At 44.6% G+C, this 17260-nt stretch overlaps 1 protein-coding gene and 1 long non-coding RNA gene across 3 annotated transcripts in view; one reads left to right on the plus strand and one right to left on the minus strand.

The window, feature by feature from the left end:
* Window positions 1-6370: 6370 nt before the first annotated feature.
* LOC135383024 (uncharacterized) lies at window positions 6371-7429 on the minus strand. Its single transcript, XR_010419620.1, has 3 exons — window positions 7377-7429; window positions 6813-6901; window positions 6371-6414 (listed from the first exon to the last, which is right to left on the minus strand). It is a non-coding gene; the product is annotated as an uncharacterized LOC135383024 (long non-coding RNA).
* A 3974-nt stretch (window positions 7430-11403) lies between these two features.
* LOC135385158 (aldo-keto reductase family 1 member B1-like) overlaps window positions 11404-17260 on the plus strand; it is a 63945-nt gene continuing 58088 nt past the window's right edge. For both annotated transcript variants that reach the window (XM_064614336.1, XM_064614337.1), the window contains exons 1-2: window positions 11404-11508; window positions 15417-15490. In XM_064614336.1, the coding sequence (XP_064470406.1) occupies window positions 15419-15490 (72 nt within the window). In that variant the 5' untranslated portion in view covers window positions 11404-11508; window positions 15417-15418. The remainder of the gene's footprint in view (window positions 11509-15416; window positions 15491-17260) is intronic.

The following is a 17260-nucleotide window of genomic DNA, read 5'->3' on the forward strand; positions in this document are numbered from 1 at the left end:
CGCAGGGGAGCGTTCCGCCTTAAACTTGCGACCGCAACCGTGCACAATGGGGGGGGGGGGGGGGATTATTTCGGAGTCGGAGGCGAACGGCGTGATAAGGCACGGCGAGCGTGGCGCTATCTAGAATCTGGAAAATCGTGAATCGGAGTTGCTCCCCGACTGGTATGGCCTCTTAAGGGCACGGAAAAGCAGTCAGAGGCGCTCGCTCCTATTTCCTCTCCTTCTGCACCCGATTGGTAGACAGCGCTCGCTGTGCTGTCATTCTGTTGGTGAGGTAGCCTGGAGCGCCTCTGACGGCTTTTCCTTATCTTCTGTGACCCCCTGTACGAACGCGCTGAAGCACTAAAATTCACTATTGTCCCTGAACGTGGTGCCTGGTGGAGTTTTGGGTTTGAAGTGTACGTGAAGCATACCATGTTCGCAAGGCACAAGGTAAACGGCATGAGCCTCTCTTCAAGGGCTATGCCTTGTATGTTCTGTACTGTATCTTGGTGCCCGTAATATACGGCTTGGTGCCCGTAATATAACTCTGCGCTCAAAATAGGTACTGTTTGAACCAAAGTGACTCCTCCAGACTGACCGGGGTCGATTCTTATTGTCAGTACTAAAAGCGGAAGAAAAATAAACATTGCACAAAGGTAAGAATAAAGTGAATTTCTCTTTAGCGTACAAACTACAGGGTGTCCCACCGAAAAAGGGCCAGAGGCTAAAAAAAAACGGAGTGTTCTACACAAATGGAACCGACTGCACGTGCTTGGCAGTTGTGTGGTCTATCCGAAAATATTTTTCATCGCTCCTTGTCAATTAATTAGCGGTAATTAATTTTCTAACTTTTTAATTATCGGTTTTAGCTCTCAGATGTCAATGAGGAAGTTGTAGTACATGTCGAAAAAGACACAACTGAAGTGGTTCGAGGTCGCTATGGCTTGTGGTTTCGTTTTTTCCCGGGTTTAAAAGTTGGTTTCAGATGCCGGGCGGACCGCAGATCGCTGCCCACAATCTGGCACCCGCGCGCGATGATTCCAGCGCCCTCCGGCGTACATTGACCTTGAGATGAGCGCTTGGAGACCATCCTTGGGCCACGTCACACAAGAGGGAGATATTTCACCTGTTTCACGGCACACCTATCAGAGTGCACTGCAATCGTCACGCGCGGACGCCGGATTGTGGGCAGCGATCTGCGGTCCGCCCGGCATCTGAAACCAACTTTTAAACCCGGGAAAAAACGAAACCACAAGCCATAGCGACCTCGAACCAGTGCGTCCTTAGTTGCGTCTTTTTCGACATGTACTACAACTTCCTCATTGACACCTGAGAGCTAAAACCGATAATTAAAAGGTTCGAAAATTAATTACCGCTAATTAATTGACAAGCGGTGATGAAAAAATATTTTTGGATAGACCACACAACTGCCAAGCACGTACAGTTGGTTCGATTTGTGTAGAGCACTCCGTTTCTTCTTTAGCCCCTGGCCCTTTTTCGGTGGGACACCCTGCATATTTCGACTTTATTGAATGCACATCAGGCTAGGAAGAGCCCTACTACGGACAGCAGCACTGTCTCAAGGGCACGGGATATCCAATCAGTTCCGCATCACACTGATATTGACATTACATTATTTGTTAAACATTGTAATGATTTTCGCAGTATTTGATTGTGTTGCGGTGCGGGATATTATATTGTCAGCAGCGGATGTTCTCTACATTCACGACATTCTCCTTGTTACACATGACTTCCGGTGGCATTCGTCAGACGTGCAAGGCTTTCTCGCGAAGAGCATTCTGTCGGAAACACATCCTTGTGAACCTTTCAAAATTACGTAAGACTGTCATCATCAGATATCATCATGTCATCATCTCCAGATTATCACTAGCTTGCTCGCACCTTACTTTCATAGGTATACACACGGGACCGGCGTGTCCGGACGTTAAATGAAGGTGGTCGCGGCATCAGGATTCAGGGACTAGCACTGTAGGAACCCGGGACTGCGTGGGTTCAGAGCTTCAACAACAATCCTCAAGTTCCAAGCAGACGGCACTCAATCGGGAGGCCTTTAGTCTATCAGCCGCAAGATTTGTCAAACATTCGCAGGTGGTCGGAGTAACTGAATTGTTGTTTTTCGGACGGTGTTGTGACCCTGGACGCCACCCTTTCAAGTGGTCTTAACACAGGAAATGACACCATGTCACACCACGGGGAGAAGTTAAGCCAGCTTTACATAATGACCTGCACATCACGGCAAGCCACTCACGGCTTCAGTTAGTGAGCAGCAGGACGAGAGTATCCGGGCCCCGGAACGACGAGAGGGACGGTCAACACCACTGATCTCTATAGTAATAGGTTGGGTAGCGGATTGAGGGTACAACCGTACGGTCACCGCCCCCCCCCCCCCCCCCATCTTGCGAAGCTCAAAACGTTTGCCGTCCGCGACTCAGCTGCATATTCTGCATGCGCCTTTGCGTAGCATTTTTGTGGTGTCATACCTGCCTGCAGGCGTTGAAGTGCGCTTGTCAGGTGTGGGATCTACGGCTCAGTTTGTTGGTCACGGTATCGATGATTGCTTGCTTGGATCAGCCTTGTCATTCCTGCCGTAACTGATGGCATGAATTGTTCAATGCGGTTCCCTCACAGCCACCCACAACATTTAAAAAAGTGTGTGGTGAATGTCACGCGAAAGGACTGGACGCCGTCGAGGACATCGCTGGTCTGCAGCAAACATTTTAAAGACAGGTGCTTCGACAGAACAGGGCAAACCGTTCGACTGAGGCCTGACGCTGTGCCCAACAAGTTCGACTTCCCAGAACACCCAAAAGAAAGTAATAATGCATACGTCATATGTAGAGGCCGGATTTATATGCACTAAAAGCTGGTTGAACACACATGCATGAAAAATTCATTCATATGCACCTCTAGAAATTCACTTGCATGCATTTAAAACACGCAACAAATTCACTGGGGCAAAAGTGTATTACTTTATGCAGTGTACAAAAAGCATGCAGAGTTGAAAGCATAGATCGAGAAGTTACCAGTCAAAAGGAACCGTGTGAAAAATGTAACTGAGGTAATAACGAAGTTATTCAGCCCGAAACGTAACTCGCAGTTACGGAGTTACTGAAAAAAAAGAACGAGTTACTCCCAAGTTACTTCGGACACAAAATAGCACTACACAGGTACAGCGCGTGTGAGCAGTTGAGTTCGACCCTGAGTTGCCTGCATTGAGTTTTCGTTTATGTCCAACAATGCGAACGCTTTGCATCTTATTCCGTGTGGGCCACTATGGTTCAGCTTCATTTAAATAGCAGCGGTTCTTACTTCCTGAACAGAATACTGTCATTGACTGAACATCACGTATTATGACATAAAATGCCATGGAAGAACCGGAGAGAAAGCAAGAAAACAAGTGGATGTGAGTGAAAAGCAAATTAATAAATAGTTACTTTGGCAAAGTTACCTGAAAAATAATTGAGTTCCTCTGAAAGTTACCACAGCGCAAAAGTAGAGAGTTAAGTTATAAGTTACCAAAAAAAAAAAAAAGGAACTTAGTTACAGTAATGAGTTGCCTCGAACTCTGGTTGAAAGTGTGTATTTTCATGAAAGTCTAGCCTCTATGAATCATGTTCCCTAGTTAAGAGTTTCAAGCAGTGGTTGATGATTGGAATCAGTACTGCACGAAGGGCACCTTAAAGCTGCAACTAGTCCAATATATGAAAACACTCCTGAATTATGCATTCATATGCAGTTAAAAGCCACTCCATATTGGATAGGACAGTACTAAGATGGGCAAAAGCATATAAAGAAAAAGTATTGCATGAAAATTTTGCCTAACGTACAAACTCGTATTAGTGGGACATACAAACACACCAGCCACATGTCTCTTTGGTGCGTTCCAGCATATTTACTTTACTTAGAGACAATAAATAATTTTTCAACTTCGAATGTCTGCTCTTTATTCTCCCTGCTTACGTTTGCGACAATATATGTTTGAATGCAGCCCGAATGAAAACAATGTGATCAAAGAAGTTTTCCAGTGCTACAGCAGTATCGGACTGTACCACCTTGCCAAGGAATATACAGAGAAGGTGACAGCCAGGCCTCATCTGCGAAAGAAGTCGTCAATGTTGATCATATTCAACAACCAGTAATGCACTCTGCCCACTTACCTGGTTGACTGCTTCAAACTTGCTGTTGCAACTGGACTTATGATACTTTGATGTTGGAGCTTTCACCACAAGACCTTGCTACTTAGCCTTTTTATGACTTATTCACTCTACCTCTAGTTATTTTGAACTGTCTTTACCACCATTTACTTCCCCAGTGCACATATTTCTAGTCGATATGTTTTTACCGTCATATAGCCTTTATATCACATATCATTCTAGTCCTTTGGAAGTGCTTTAGTGCCGTTCGGCATTTCGTGTCATAACTAGTCATATCTAAACTTCCTGTGCAAAGCATAATGTTTATACCTAAACATATTAAGGTGGTTACATAAACAAACGTGCCCAACATTCCCTAGCATTCCACACCCCGAGCAGAAAGGAAATGGGAGAAACACGAGAAGCAACACGCTGCACACGCTGACAGATGACAAAGGAAACGTAACACAACAAATACACCACCACGCAAAACGAGCAAATCACATAATCGAAGTTCAAAGTACAAAATTGTAACGACACGACCTCACACGAGTACAAAATAGACAGAAAATAACATGTATGTGACGAGATTTCACACAAAAAACGTAGGGAATCCAATCACGAGGGATTTCTGCAGCAATCCGTGGCAAAATTTTAGCCAAGCAGCAAGGGAAGCGCTCACAAACAGCAAAACTTGTCACAGCTTACATGCATTCCAATGGGCTGTAATGGCTCTTTTGAGCACCGCAATATGGCGGCCGGTTGGCGTACCCTTTCCCGCGCTACCCTCACCCATCCGCTATCCAGCCTTTATACATAGAGATCAGTGGTCAACACAAAGCTTGTATGCTGCGTTTTGATTCTCAGGGATCTGAGAATTGATAGCTATATATTTCAGCCAGCGACTAAAATAACCTTCTTCAGAGGTGAGAAATTGAAAGCGGCGCTCTTCGGACTAGTGTGGGAAACGCTGGCATAAGTGACATTCCGGTGTTCGTTGCTATCGTTTCCTTGTCGAGCGGTTCAACTTCTGATATGACACCGTGCCCGCCTGGAGTAATCATGCGTCTTCGGCCGACTCCACAGGGAGCTGCACCGACACTCGCCTGAAATATTGTCTCGGTAAACATACGGAAGACACATAGACAGCACATCTGGGGGCCTGGATTTCAACTAGGGTGACGTGCCAGTCTCAGCGTGACTACGAAATGTTACTATTACAACATCGAATGAAGGACCATCGCGTGGAGGATGGGCTTGTACCCATTGCGTAATCGCAGATCTGACTTGTTTAGGATTCAAATGAATGATATGAAACTCCCCATTCTTTATCTTAAACAAAAAGTAGTTTTTCTTTAAGGGTGAAAAAAGGAAGTCACTGAAAAGCTGTAGGATGCGAACCTACATCTTCTGAATTACCGCTCCAGGCCTCTTAACCAATTGAGTTAAGCTAACACACCTCCCCAGCGACTTCCAAGGGTGCGTCATCTTAAGCGAAAAACCAACCAGTCTCTCACTCATCCCACTTTCACTGTTACATGTTTCCTCACTCGTACACACATTCATACGACGGGATCGACGCAAGCGGCGTCTATTGAACATGATGGGAATTGAGGCTTTGTATGTATTTGTCATTTCTATGTGTTCCAGCCTGAGAACATCAATTGCTATCATAGTTGTTCTTTGAACGAAATGAAAAGAGCCTGATCGTCTGATTGTATCTCATTACGGCCGAAGTCTCATTACGGCCGATGTCTCAATACGGCCGAAAGTCTCAATACGGCCGATAATCCTTTAATCCCCAAGTGTCTCATTACGGCCAAAGTCTCAACACGGCCGAAGGCAGTCTCATTACGGCCGAACATGTCTCATAATGGCCAAATGTGAAAATGTGTATTTGTAACCTGCATTGATATGCAATGTCGCAGCCAGGTATGGATATATATTCAGCAGGGTATAAGGCATGCACTGTGCCCTTAGGGCCCTTATCATATTTATATACACATATTGCGAGACAAACGGTATGTTATCATACCACAGCACAAGGCAACATATTGTGTAATGTGTACTCCCACAAGGTAGTGTTGATGTTGCTGTGAAGCAGGCTACTATGTGGAGTTAGCTACTTGTAGAGAGCTAGATGAATATTGGCTTTGTTGTGACGCTTATGGAGCCATCCTACAGTCACTGGCCAAGACGGAACACCTACCTCAGTTGATGTCAGTTTATTTCCATTCGCCTTACAATTGTACAATTCTTGCTTCTGGAATGAATAAACCTGCAAGAAGCGAAGAGCAACCATGAATAGGCTAGAATATAAAAAAAAAAAGCATTTGTCTCTACATGGCTGGTTTTAATGTGCGCAAGCTGCACATGTGTTGATACGTGTCTGTTATTTCATACACGGTTAACATAAACCTTCATCCAGACAAAAGAATGACAAGCCTTAAAAATGTGACTTCCAGGTAAACACAGAGCATGACCATGATATGAATATAGGTTCAGTTGTTCATTCCCTTAATGGAAACATGTGAATATCAAATAGTGATACATTACAATTCATGAAATGATGCATGCATAACTTTCCATTTCTGGTTCCTTTTTTATAAAGGTAGTGCACTACTACAAAATTTCTCACTTCACAACAGAACCTAATGATGGATCTTAACAGCTCACCTCTTCGGCCAGGACTCCCTGGGCAGCAACATCCTATTAGCCATGTTGTTTTTCTTTTTCGGAATTCTCCGTGCAGCCACATACCATGCCTGGAATGGAAAACCAGCTATAAATAACAATGTATTTGAATGACTTCCTCTTGAAGTATTTATTCTGATCAGATATGCTTTCGTGCCTAGTATGGTGCGCGAAGGCACATAAGTACAACATTTGCAGACGTTCGACGTAAGCAGTTCAAGGAGATCAATTCAAGTACGCCGACTTGCGCTTTTATTTTTGAAGAAATACGACGACAAATTTTAACAAATTAAATATGGCTCACAATGATACGAGTAAATGCTGCTGTACGGTGATGCACTGTCGGTATCTTATCGCCTTCGAATAAATTTGTTGTTCCTAAGCGCGCAACCAACTAGAAACAACGCAAACCTACGAACAGATACCGAGTTATATCTATTACAAGCACTTAGGCTGTTTTGATTCATTTAAATTACTCGTATGAGAATCCAACTATGTGTGGACAGCACACTACTAATCCAGACAATCTACGAAAGCATTACTCACCAGAATTCCTGCTGGACTTGGTCAACACTGCGCGATATACGTTGGCTGTGGCGATTCATTCAACTCGATTTTTACCGGAACAACAGGCGCTGCTCGAAAGACAACAACGGAAAATAGAGAGCCGCTATAAAGTCCGCTAATTTGCACATGACAGCACTACAAATCGATATATGAACACGTCGTAAACAGTAACCACTCGCTCACACAAGAAACGAGGCACCCAACGTTGCTAGACACCATCCGAACTCCAAAGTGAGAGTAGCAAAACAACAAGATATCAAAACACGAAAGGAAGAGTATTGATCCCCCCTCCCTCCTATAGCATGCAAAACGTGATTTGCGCTGAGATGAACATATATCTTCATGACGCGAGTAATTTTCACTTTTCACTGATCCAAAGGAGGTCAGGTGGGATTGCTTGACGGTTGCGAAATTAACAGCAATGAAAATGGCGAAACGAAACTTGTGAATCGTGCATTTGCTCCTCATGGTAGCTGCCAGAAAATCGAATCAAACTTATGGGACACTGGATTACAGGTATGTTGGCATCTTTTTCATTCCTGCATATCATTTCACATTACACTATACGTGAATACATGGTGTCATGCCTCACGATGCTGGGGAAGTAGTTGCATGGGGAAGTGTGCATGGTTGTAGACTTTTAATTTTTGATCGCGTAATCGAAATATCGGCACCTTTCGCATTGTGGCTTGCATGTGACCAACCAAGTGCTGTTCCCTTATTAGCGCTTCCTGCAAACGACAAAACGAAACATGTGGGAATGTATATTTTTGATTACTCATATGTATAACAAGAAAATGTATCGTTTGCAGCAGGGTGTCGAACCGCAAAAAATACGGGTTCGGTTCGGGTTCGGGTTCGCGTTGTTTTGATTTCGTTCCGGTTCAGTTCCGGTTCGGCCAGGCCAGAAATCGAACCGGTTCGCAAACCGGTTCGCAGCCCCGAACCGGTTCGCGAACCGGTTCAACGCTTCCGTTATATATGTTCCATAAAACTGCTTTTATCAGGAAATGCGTGGCTAATAGCTTACTGCTGTTGTCTGCATTGACGTCTCTAGCGGTGAGGTAGCCCTTTAGTGAGAGAAATGAGAAATGGATGAACACTTATTGCAACTAGAGTTCACGCTGTTGAAGCAGTGTAGTCCTGCTACTTTCTGTTCCCAAAATATCTTTTTTCACACGCACAGTGCCAGCAAGATACACTTAAAGGAAGCCTAATAAGATGGACAGCGTAACATAGACGACAGTACTTGCCGGCAAACTACCTTCGCAGCGTGAATCGATCTGAAACCGTACTGAAGCATGTCGAAAATAAGCCTGCAAGCCTTACTCTGTCCGAGCTCACAGCAGTGTACTTGTTAATCCACAACACAACGGCAATGTGTCACGACGACACAACTGCGCTACCAATAAGCAGAACCACATTTACTTTTCAAAGCACGACCAATCAAACAGGCACCGTTCTGCGTACGCTCCTTCTCCACTTCTCATGTTTCTGACTTGTTTAATTTGTGCTGCTCACGTGTAAAGGGAAATCTTGGGCGCTTATTTGATCACATATTCGTCCTGTAGAGCTATATAACTGGCCTACTCCATTCGTGTTTCATTCGTCCGCGTGGCACCTGGTCTCTGAAGAGTTGACGCCGCACCGCGTGCGTGGGGCGCTAGCCGCGGCACTCACAAGGACAACTGCGCTTCAACATGTTAAAAAGACGCTGAAAGTATACTTACTATACGTCGTCGTCTGACTGCTAGGTGAACATTTCTGAAATTTATGATATAGGCGCGTGATGATGATACCAATGTGTCTTCGTTCGGGGATAGAGAGGAACTCTTATGCTGACTTCTTTTATGTCCGAACCGTTTTGTTGCGAACCGGTTACCGCTATTATTTTTTCCGGTTCTGCTCCGGTTCGGGTTCAACAGTGTCATGAAAATTTCGGTTCGGGTTCGGGTTCGGTTCCGGCAAAAATAACGGTTCGGGTACGGTTTTCGGTTCGGGTTCGGGTTCGGTTCGACACCCTGGTTTGCAGGTTGCTGCCACTACTCCATGTGCCCGCAATTGACTTGCGTGTATGATTACACTAACGACGTCGCCCACCACGGCGGAAGTGTTTTGCGTACACGCGTTTCAGCATGAAGCCTGCAGGTAACATCTGATGCTTACCCTTCGGGTATTCTGAATTAAAAGCGATAAAACCCCGGTGCAGGGGACACAAAGAGACAACACAGACGACCCCCTGCACCGGGGTTTTATCGCTTTTAGATGTACCACCAAACAGCCCGGTTTTTATCGCTTTTTATTCTGAATTTACATATTGTAGTTTAGAGGAGTTCCGAATCCCCAGAGTGACACACACTTATAACATTGTGACATCAGTGCAGTGGCATAAGCCCTAATGTAGTGCCCCACGAAAATGAACGAGGGGCAGTGGTTTATCCAGAATCCCAAGCACGAGAGGGGTGTTGGAAAAAATTGTGGGGGGAGGTCATCATTGTGGGGGGAGGGGAAGGCTTAACATATCATTACAGACGTATCTGAAGCTGAAATCACAAGGGCACCCCCTGTAGGGGGTGCAGAGGCAAAAAAGTTAGGGGGGTGTAGGGGGGTCTGGGTAAAGCACTGACGAGGGGGACTCCTCCACCCCATGTCAAGCCTCATAAAGCACCTCCTGAAATATTTTCTTGGCTATGCAGCTGCATCATTATGACGTAATTGTCATTGTTCTCCATAATTCTTGAATATGTTTTGAATATATGGAAAAAAAGTCTGCTTGACAGCATATGTCTCATGGTCATCATCAAACAAAAGCATACGTCATTTTGTTCTGTGCCTTATGTACTTTTTTTTAAATTTCAGGAGGACGTAAATTGTAGAAGGCAGCTAGTGGGGGAGAAGATCATGGTCATAGATCATGTGGCTCCTGGAGCTCCCAGTGGGCTCCCTTGTGGAGTACTTTTCAGAACACGCACACAGTTCGCTCACAGAACCAACGAGTAGGATGTTGCTTGAATACCGAGAGAAATTGGCGTAACACATACAAATATCGTGTGACACATATGACAATAAAAACATTTTTCACGAGGGATGCACGAAACACTGTCGCAATATTGTGTGCATGAACCATTGTGTGTGACACAAGCCGTGGGGGCACACCGCCTCGGACACATTTTGGGAAGCATAAAACACAGTATATACACAGCTAATATGGTGGATGCTTCTTTTTCTTTTTGGCCGTTATGAGACATCCTCGGCCGTAATGAGACTACCTTCGGCCGTATTGAGACTTTGGCCGTAACGAGACACTTGGGGATTAAAGGATTTTCGGCCGTAATGAGACTTTCGGCCGTAATTAGACTTGGGCCGTAATGAGACTTTGGCCGTCATGAGATGTTACCGATCGGCCGTATTGAGACTTTGGCCGTAACGAGACACTTGGGGATTAAAGGATTTTCGGCCGTAATGAGACTTTCGGCCGTAATTAGACTTGGGCCGTAATGAGACTTTGGCCGTAATGAGATGTTACCGATCGTCTAGGGTTCCTCCATGAACCATGCTTGCGTTTTGGGGATTTTCGGGGCCAGCCTTGCGGCTATTCCACACCATTGTGTGGAATATCCATTCATAGGGGAATGTACATTCTGCCGCGTGCCAGCTCCAGGTTCAATCCCTGCCGAGGGCGGTAGCAATGTGGGGGAGGTAAACATTCCAGCAACGTGTGTCGGGAATTTCCCGCGCACGTAGAAAGAACCTCGGGTGGTCGAAATTATCAGCAGTCCTACCCTGCAGCACGTGCAGCATGTAGCCACACACATATATGGGCGGACTCACATTACGTGTAAATCGACCCCGTGTAGATTTATGCGTAACCTACCTATATTTATATTTACCTCTTTTCTTACGTTACACACTATTCCACCTATTATTTTTATATTCACCTACCTAATATTATTAGCTGCACTATGGGAAATATCACGCGTGTTCTCTTGACAGAGGAAGTGAAAGATGCGGAGATACATCTGCACGTGACATGTCGTTGTTTACCGCCACACGTTTTCTGGTTCTTCTACAACGTGAAGTATACGTGTGTAATACAACTTGAGGAAGTCAGGTAGGAAGCACCGTTCCTTCATTTGCTCGTGTACAGCGGCAGTTATTCAGAAAAGTAGTATCGGCTGCACAAACTGAAATAGGGCTTCGTTGGGCACCCTACCCTGGTGTGTTGCACTAGTCCATGCTCTTCGTTGTACTTGCTGGCTTCTTTTTCGATAGACTCGACAAAAGGTCACTATTTTGGCACCTACATCTGTTAATTCAGTTTTCTGGCCAGTATAAAAGATAGCCACCACACGTACCTACTCAATGGGGCAACAAGATTATATGGTAGGTGTTTCTCGCAAGAGTGAAGTAGGAGAAGATAGCAGACCAACTAGATGTGTGCGCTGGATCTCCGCGAAGCTGATGCGAGTTACTCCAAAATTTTTATCTCTCTTTTTACAACGTAAATATTTTGGATATAGCATGAACACAGTGCGGACGCCACCGCAATGACATGAGAAGACGGATGTAAAAAGAAGGCCCAGTCCCACAATCAAGATTCCCCAAGTAGGACCCTACTAGTAGCTAATAATTCGCGGCGTATCGTCTCGAGACAAGTGTGTGATCAGTAATAATGGGCCCGTGGAGGCAGGGGTATTTTACCGTGCGGTTAAATCCTCACCACAGAGTTCGCTGGATTTAACGTCTCTCGCGGAAGACCGTGTATTGAAACAACCTGTACCGTGCCACTAAGTTGCTGGTCTCCTCGGTCCGGTTTGTATTGAGAACCCTGGGATCTGCAGCCGGACAGCCAGCTTTTACAAGCGTTTGAGCGGTATGAGACCACGGTCAATGGCTCAATCCATACGAGTCAGATGAGACAGCGTTCTCCATTCATGGACGATCGTTTTTATATGATCGAGGTGCACAAAAATCGAGGTTAAGTTTCTGGCGAGTTGTACGATTTTTTATTTATTTTATTTTTGATACCCGTCCCTTTTCCACTATGGGTACTCCAGCCTCGCTGTTCTGCGGAGACAAAATTATTCAAGTAGTGGTCTCTAATGCCTCTTTTGCTGTCAATCAAAAATGCACATCCAAAAAGAACACACGTATAACTAATATGCTAATACTCGAAAAGCATCAGAATTTTGATACTTAATACACAGATTTTGATGTGTTATAACGCGCGAGATTAATACGACGGATACGTTATATCGCTTCGACGCGAGTTATGCGGAAAGAACAATAAAAAAATACAAATACATTGATTGAGAAAAGTGAATGCGCGCGGAAGCATTTCTTCAATCGCGTCTTATATCAGGCACTTTCATTTTAAGACGTATATTGATCAATGTAATCGTTGACCCGTATTAATCGATAGAAGAACTCTGGATGCTCTAATCGATTCCGTGTACAGTCCATACTTTGCTCTTGGAGTAGCGCTTCCTTACGTTGGTACGCTCTGAAGGTCGAGAAATATCGTGCGTGGAAGGTTGCGTGAAAGTTTCCTCTGCACAGGAATGGGTGGGTTGGCTGTTTCACGCGATGAAGACCGTGTAAATTGGAAGACGCCCTTATGAACCATGACCAAATCCGTCGAGAGACCTCACCATGAAGATCCACTAACATCTCTCCAAGAAGTCGCCACATGGAAATAGGGATAGATATATTTGACGGAATTGAAGTCGCCAAATGTGTCCTCATTTTGAAGAAACTTTTGTGCAGGCTTGAGAATATCACAGATAAACTGCAGAGGAGACGGGTGGCTGAGAGCGCTCTGTAAGTATCACACGACCTGGAATTAAAATATTGCGTGTAATATTTTGATTCCTTGTATGTTCGGCAGAGCACAGAGTGAATGTTACAATACATAATAAAGAATACATAATCATCCTTGTCAGGTGTTGCTCAGGGGTCTATTTGCGGACCTCTCCTCTTCAATATGTTTATCGGTGATCCTTGCTCCCATATCATGCACATTGCATGCTGACGATCTTAAGTTTTTCCGTCGAATTCATTCTACTGCGTGTGCTTCTTCAGGATGATGCTCCCTCTCATTACAAATCGTGTAATATGAATCATATAAGAATTTACTTTAAGAAGACTGCACATAAGACACTTACACGTGGTATCGCCTGTTGTTAACAATCACTGTACTATGCCTGTACTGTAAAATCACTGTACTATAAAATGACTGCGAAATTGTGAAAGTTGAATGTACAAGTCACCGAGGCGTGCACATAGACAAATCGCTCAAATTTGATCATCTATATCTATCTATATTGCTGGTGCAAGTTACCGCACACTTGTCATCATCTGTCGCATTACCGATGGTTGTAAGGAAGGATCCACAGAGCGTCAAAAAACGTTACCTGATTTTGGACCGTACAAAACTTGAATTTGCTTCCGTTTCATGTAATTCGATTTCCGCAACCAATTTTCGAGCTATAGTACAGGAGCGTTTTATTAGGATATTATGTGGCAGGCATGCTGGTTGTATAATCTAATATGACTGTTATAGTTCACTGGATATGTGGAAATGTAGCACCCCGAGTTTTCGTACAGCATGACGAGATGCCTTTTGTTTTCATTTATAGGTGCTTGCATGAAAATATGATCGCGTTGACCTCTTAGCCATGTTCAATGCTTTCAAGATCTTGGATGTCAACATACGTTCTTACGTATGCCCGATATCGCGGACCTTGCTTTTGTACATGAAACACATTGCAACTATCGCTATTTTGAATTGAAATCTTGGCATTTACATGCATCGCTGAAGTCATAACTGTTATTAGCTAGTTGCTGTTTCCGTTCCCTTGCCACTGCCAACATACGATTTAGGACGTCATGTTATTTCGTTGCTATCGCTGTTTTTGCTCCATTTTTGCATGCACGACATCACCAAGATCTTAGACTGTTAACGTGCACTTAGAGTAATAAAATAACAAAAAGAATAACATACTGCTCATAAAGACAACGGAAAGTGTGTTACCATACAAACTATTACAATAACTGCTGATCCCTGCGCCATAGCTCGATGGATCTGGATGCGCATTGAAAGGGAACCCTCCTCCGACAACACCTTCTGAAGTTACGTACATGTACCAGTCTTCGAAAATGTGCCTTACCATGCTCAATTATTATCATTAGAGTCGTAGCAAATTATGAAGAGATCCTTGCGATCGCTTCGTACTTGAAATCCAGGACGAAATCAACAGGAGGGTGCCCAAAGCGTTCGGAAACTGTGCGTGTTCGCCTTCATCCGCTCCATTTCATTTACGCTGCTGTTTCTGCCGCAGTAGCTTGCCGTCAAAACCACCTTGTCCGACGAATCTATGCAATCTCGACTCTCATCGCAGACTATTCTCATTAGAATGCAGATTATCGGAAAGATATACAAGCACATACAAGATAGCCGCTAAAGCAGCGCACATTCCCGAGTGATGTCGTTGGGCCTGAGTCACATCCTGCTTTCCTGAGTGATTTCGGACGTTTGCCGAGTGACGTGTAGAGTGATTACAACATCACACAAACATGAAATGTCATTGGATAGCCGAGGCATTTTGTTACGAGATTGTACAGTCGCCACGGCAGCTACAGCACCCGGCGGTATTTTTTTTCTTCCCTCGTCACTCGATGTGTACCAGTGGGACGTCCATGTGGTTCCCCAATATTACGCTAAAGATCGGAAGGTGCCGGGTTCGATACCTCAATCAGCTGTTCTGCCAGAGTTTATCCCTGGGCATCCTAGGAGCTTTGCACGCGGAAGTCGGCATAGTTGCTCCTGAAGTCGCCTCGGGGAGCATTCTAGCCTCCCGTTGTCTCCCTTTCCTCTTTCCATCTGTCCTAGTCAGTACGGCTCCCGTCGTCACAGTTTCTTTGCGGTGCTAACAAGAAATATCACTTAAGGACGTGCAGTCAGCACTAACGTTGTAAAGATAGATTTTGGGTTGACTTCTGCATTTGCACTTTGCGCAGAGATGACAGACTGCCCAAAGATTACTCTGGCTGATGGCAACAAGATACCCATCCTGGGATTAGGTACCTGGAAGGTGAGCTACATACAAAATGTTTACATTTAATTTACAATTCAGTCATACAAAAATCATAAAATATTGTCCACAAATACTTTTGGGGTATTGGTTGAAGACACATTGCTGATTTGAGACAGTGTTACATGTACACTGTTACCTTAGATTGCACAATAAATATGGAAAGCTGACTGAGGTGATTCATCGCAAAGTATGGATTGATACATACTGTACGTTAACTCACCTTAGTTCCTGTGCCACAGGAGATGTCAAGGTCTTTTTAATGTAGGTGCACTTGCCTGGGGAAACTTAGCGCAGGTGTAGGCTGGAAAATAGATGAAACGTCATGTATAGGGGTTTATAAAATTTGCTATCGAAACATTGTTGGGAGACGCGATTGCAAGAATCTTTCACGACAGTTTCGGTGTCATATGAGGAGTAATAACTACCCAGCAAACGGCCAATGTCCCTGGGGCATCCCTACTGCTTATACCCCGTATACTGCTTATACCCCAGTAGGCAACAGAAGCCCCTGGTATGTCGGTGAGATATCGCACTGTGGGTGCCCATAGGAAGCAACCTGAAGACCCCCGGATATCCATGGAAGATCCAGGAGAGATTTGTTGGACATTATAGAGATGAATACCTGAATTAAAAACACAGTAGTTGATAGGAAGGAATGTTGTTCGGCATAGTTTGCGCTGATGCAGATACAAGGGAGTTGCGAAGACGCATCCTCGTCGCCGTTACGAAGGCCACACTTCCCGTAGGGAACCTGTGTGTAACAATTTGTATTTCAGTGTATGTTCCATCGAACTCGCAAGAAAATGGCTCAAGTGAGGCGGTGGGGTTCGGCACTGATGCTGGCTGGTCACAGGGTGTAGCTGTACTGTGATGAATGTTGTACTGCCACAAAGTCTAGCCATAATGTAGAGTGACAAAAGCATCTGATATCTATCTTATTAGAATTTGTGACATCCCGCTGGATAGCGTAGTGAAACATATAAACAGGCTCAGTATTTTTAGCGCTTTTTAATTCATGTACAAAATTATTCGATTTGAAATAAAGCTATGCATAACCTAGCAATGTCCCATTTATGTCCCAAATCCTACCACTGACATTGCATGGATGTTCTTGATACATCCGTTTTTGGGGTAAAAGTCCGCCGGGCGCCAAAAGAGTTGTTACACCCGGATTATGTTTCCACCACGTCCATGCGGGACATTCTTTTCGCTGGTAAGACGAACATGAAATGCTCACAATACCGAACAGTGCGAAACCAGTTCGTAAATAAGTGTGAACTGACGTTATTAATTTGAGTCATTCGTAAAGTCCCGCTTGTTCTCGAAGTGGGAATGCGAGACGTATTGACACCGTTGTTCGGACCCATTTTACAATATGCGTCATTGGTTTGATCACATAAACCAGATTTGTCGCCACTGTCATGACCCTCGGGCACCTTTTCGTCGTCTGCTCTCATCGCTGCAGAAGGACTCTAGAGCAGACGATTTCTTCATCCAATCACGAGCCTGCCACAGTGTCGACGTAGGCTATCGCTGTTGCCAACACAAATCTCGCTGGCGCAGCTTTTAACAACCTAATTCGTTTATTTAATAGCCGTGACGATTCTTGTCGAGCGAATTCACAATTTTATGTTTTCAGCAATGGAATGGTACGCTTTGTTGATGGGCCACGGTGTACACGAGACCGTCCATTTAAAACGTCTTACTGAACTCCTCTTATGTCAGCTCGACACTGTTAACACAGAACAACACAGCACAATAGAAAAG

The sequence above is a fragment of the Ornithodoros turicata genome, chromosome 2 (genome assembly GCF_037126465.1).
Source record: "Ornithodoros turicata isolate Travis chromosome 2, ASM3712646v1, whole genome shotgun sequence".
NCBI lineage: Eukaryota > Metazoa > Arthropoda > Arachnida > Ixodida > Argasidae > Ornithodoros > Ornithodoros turicata.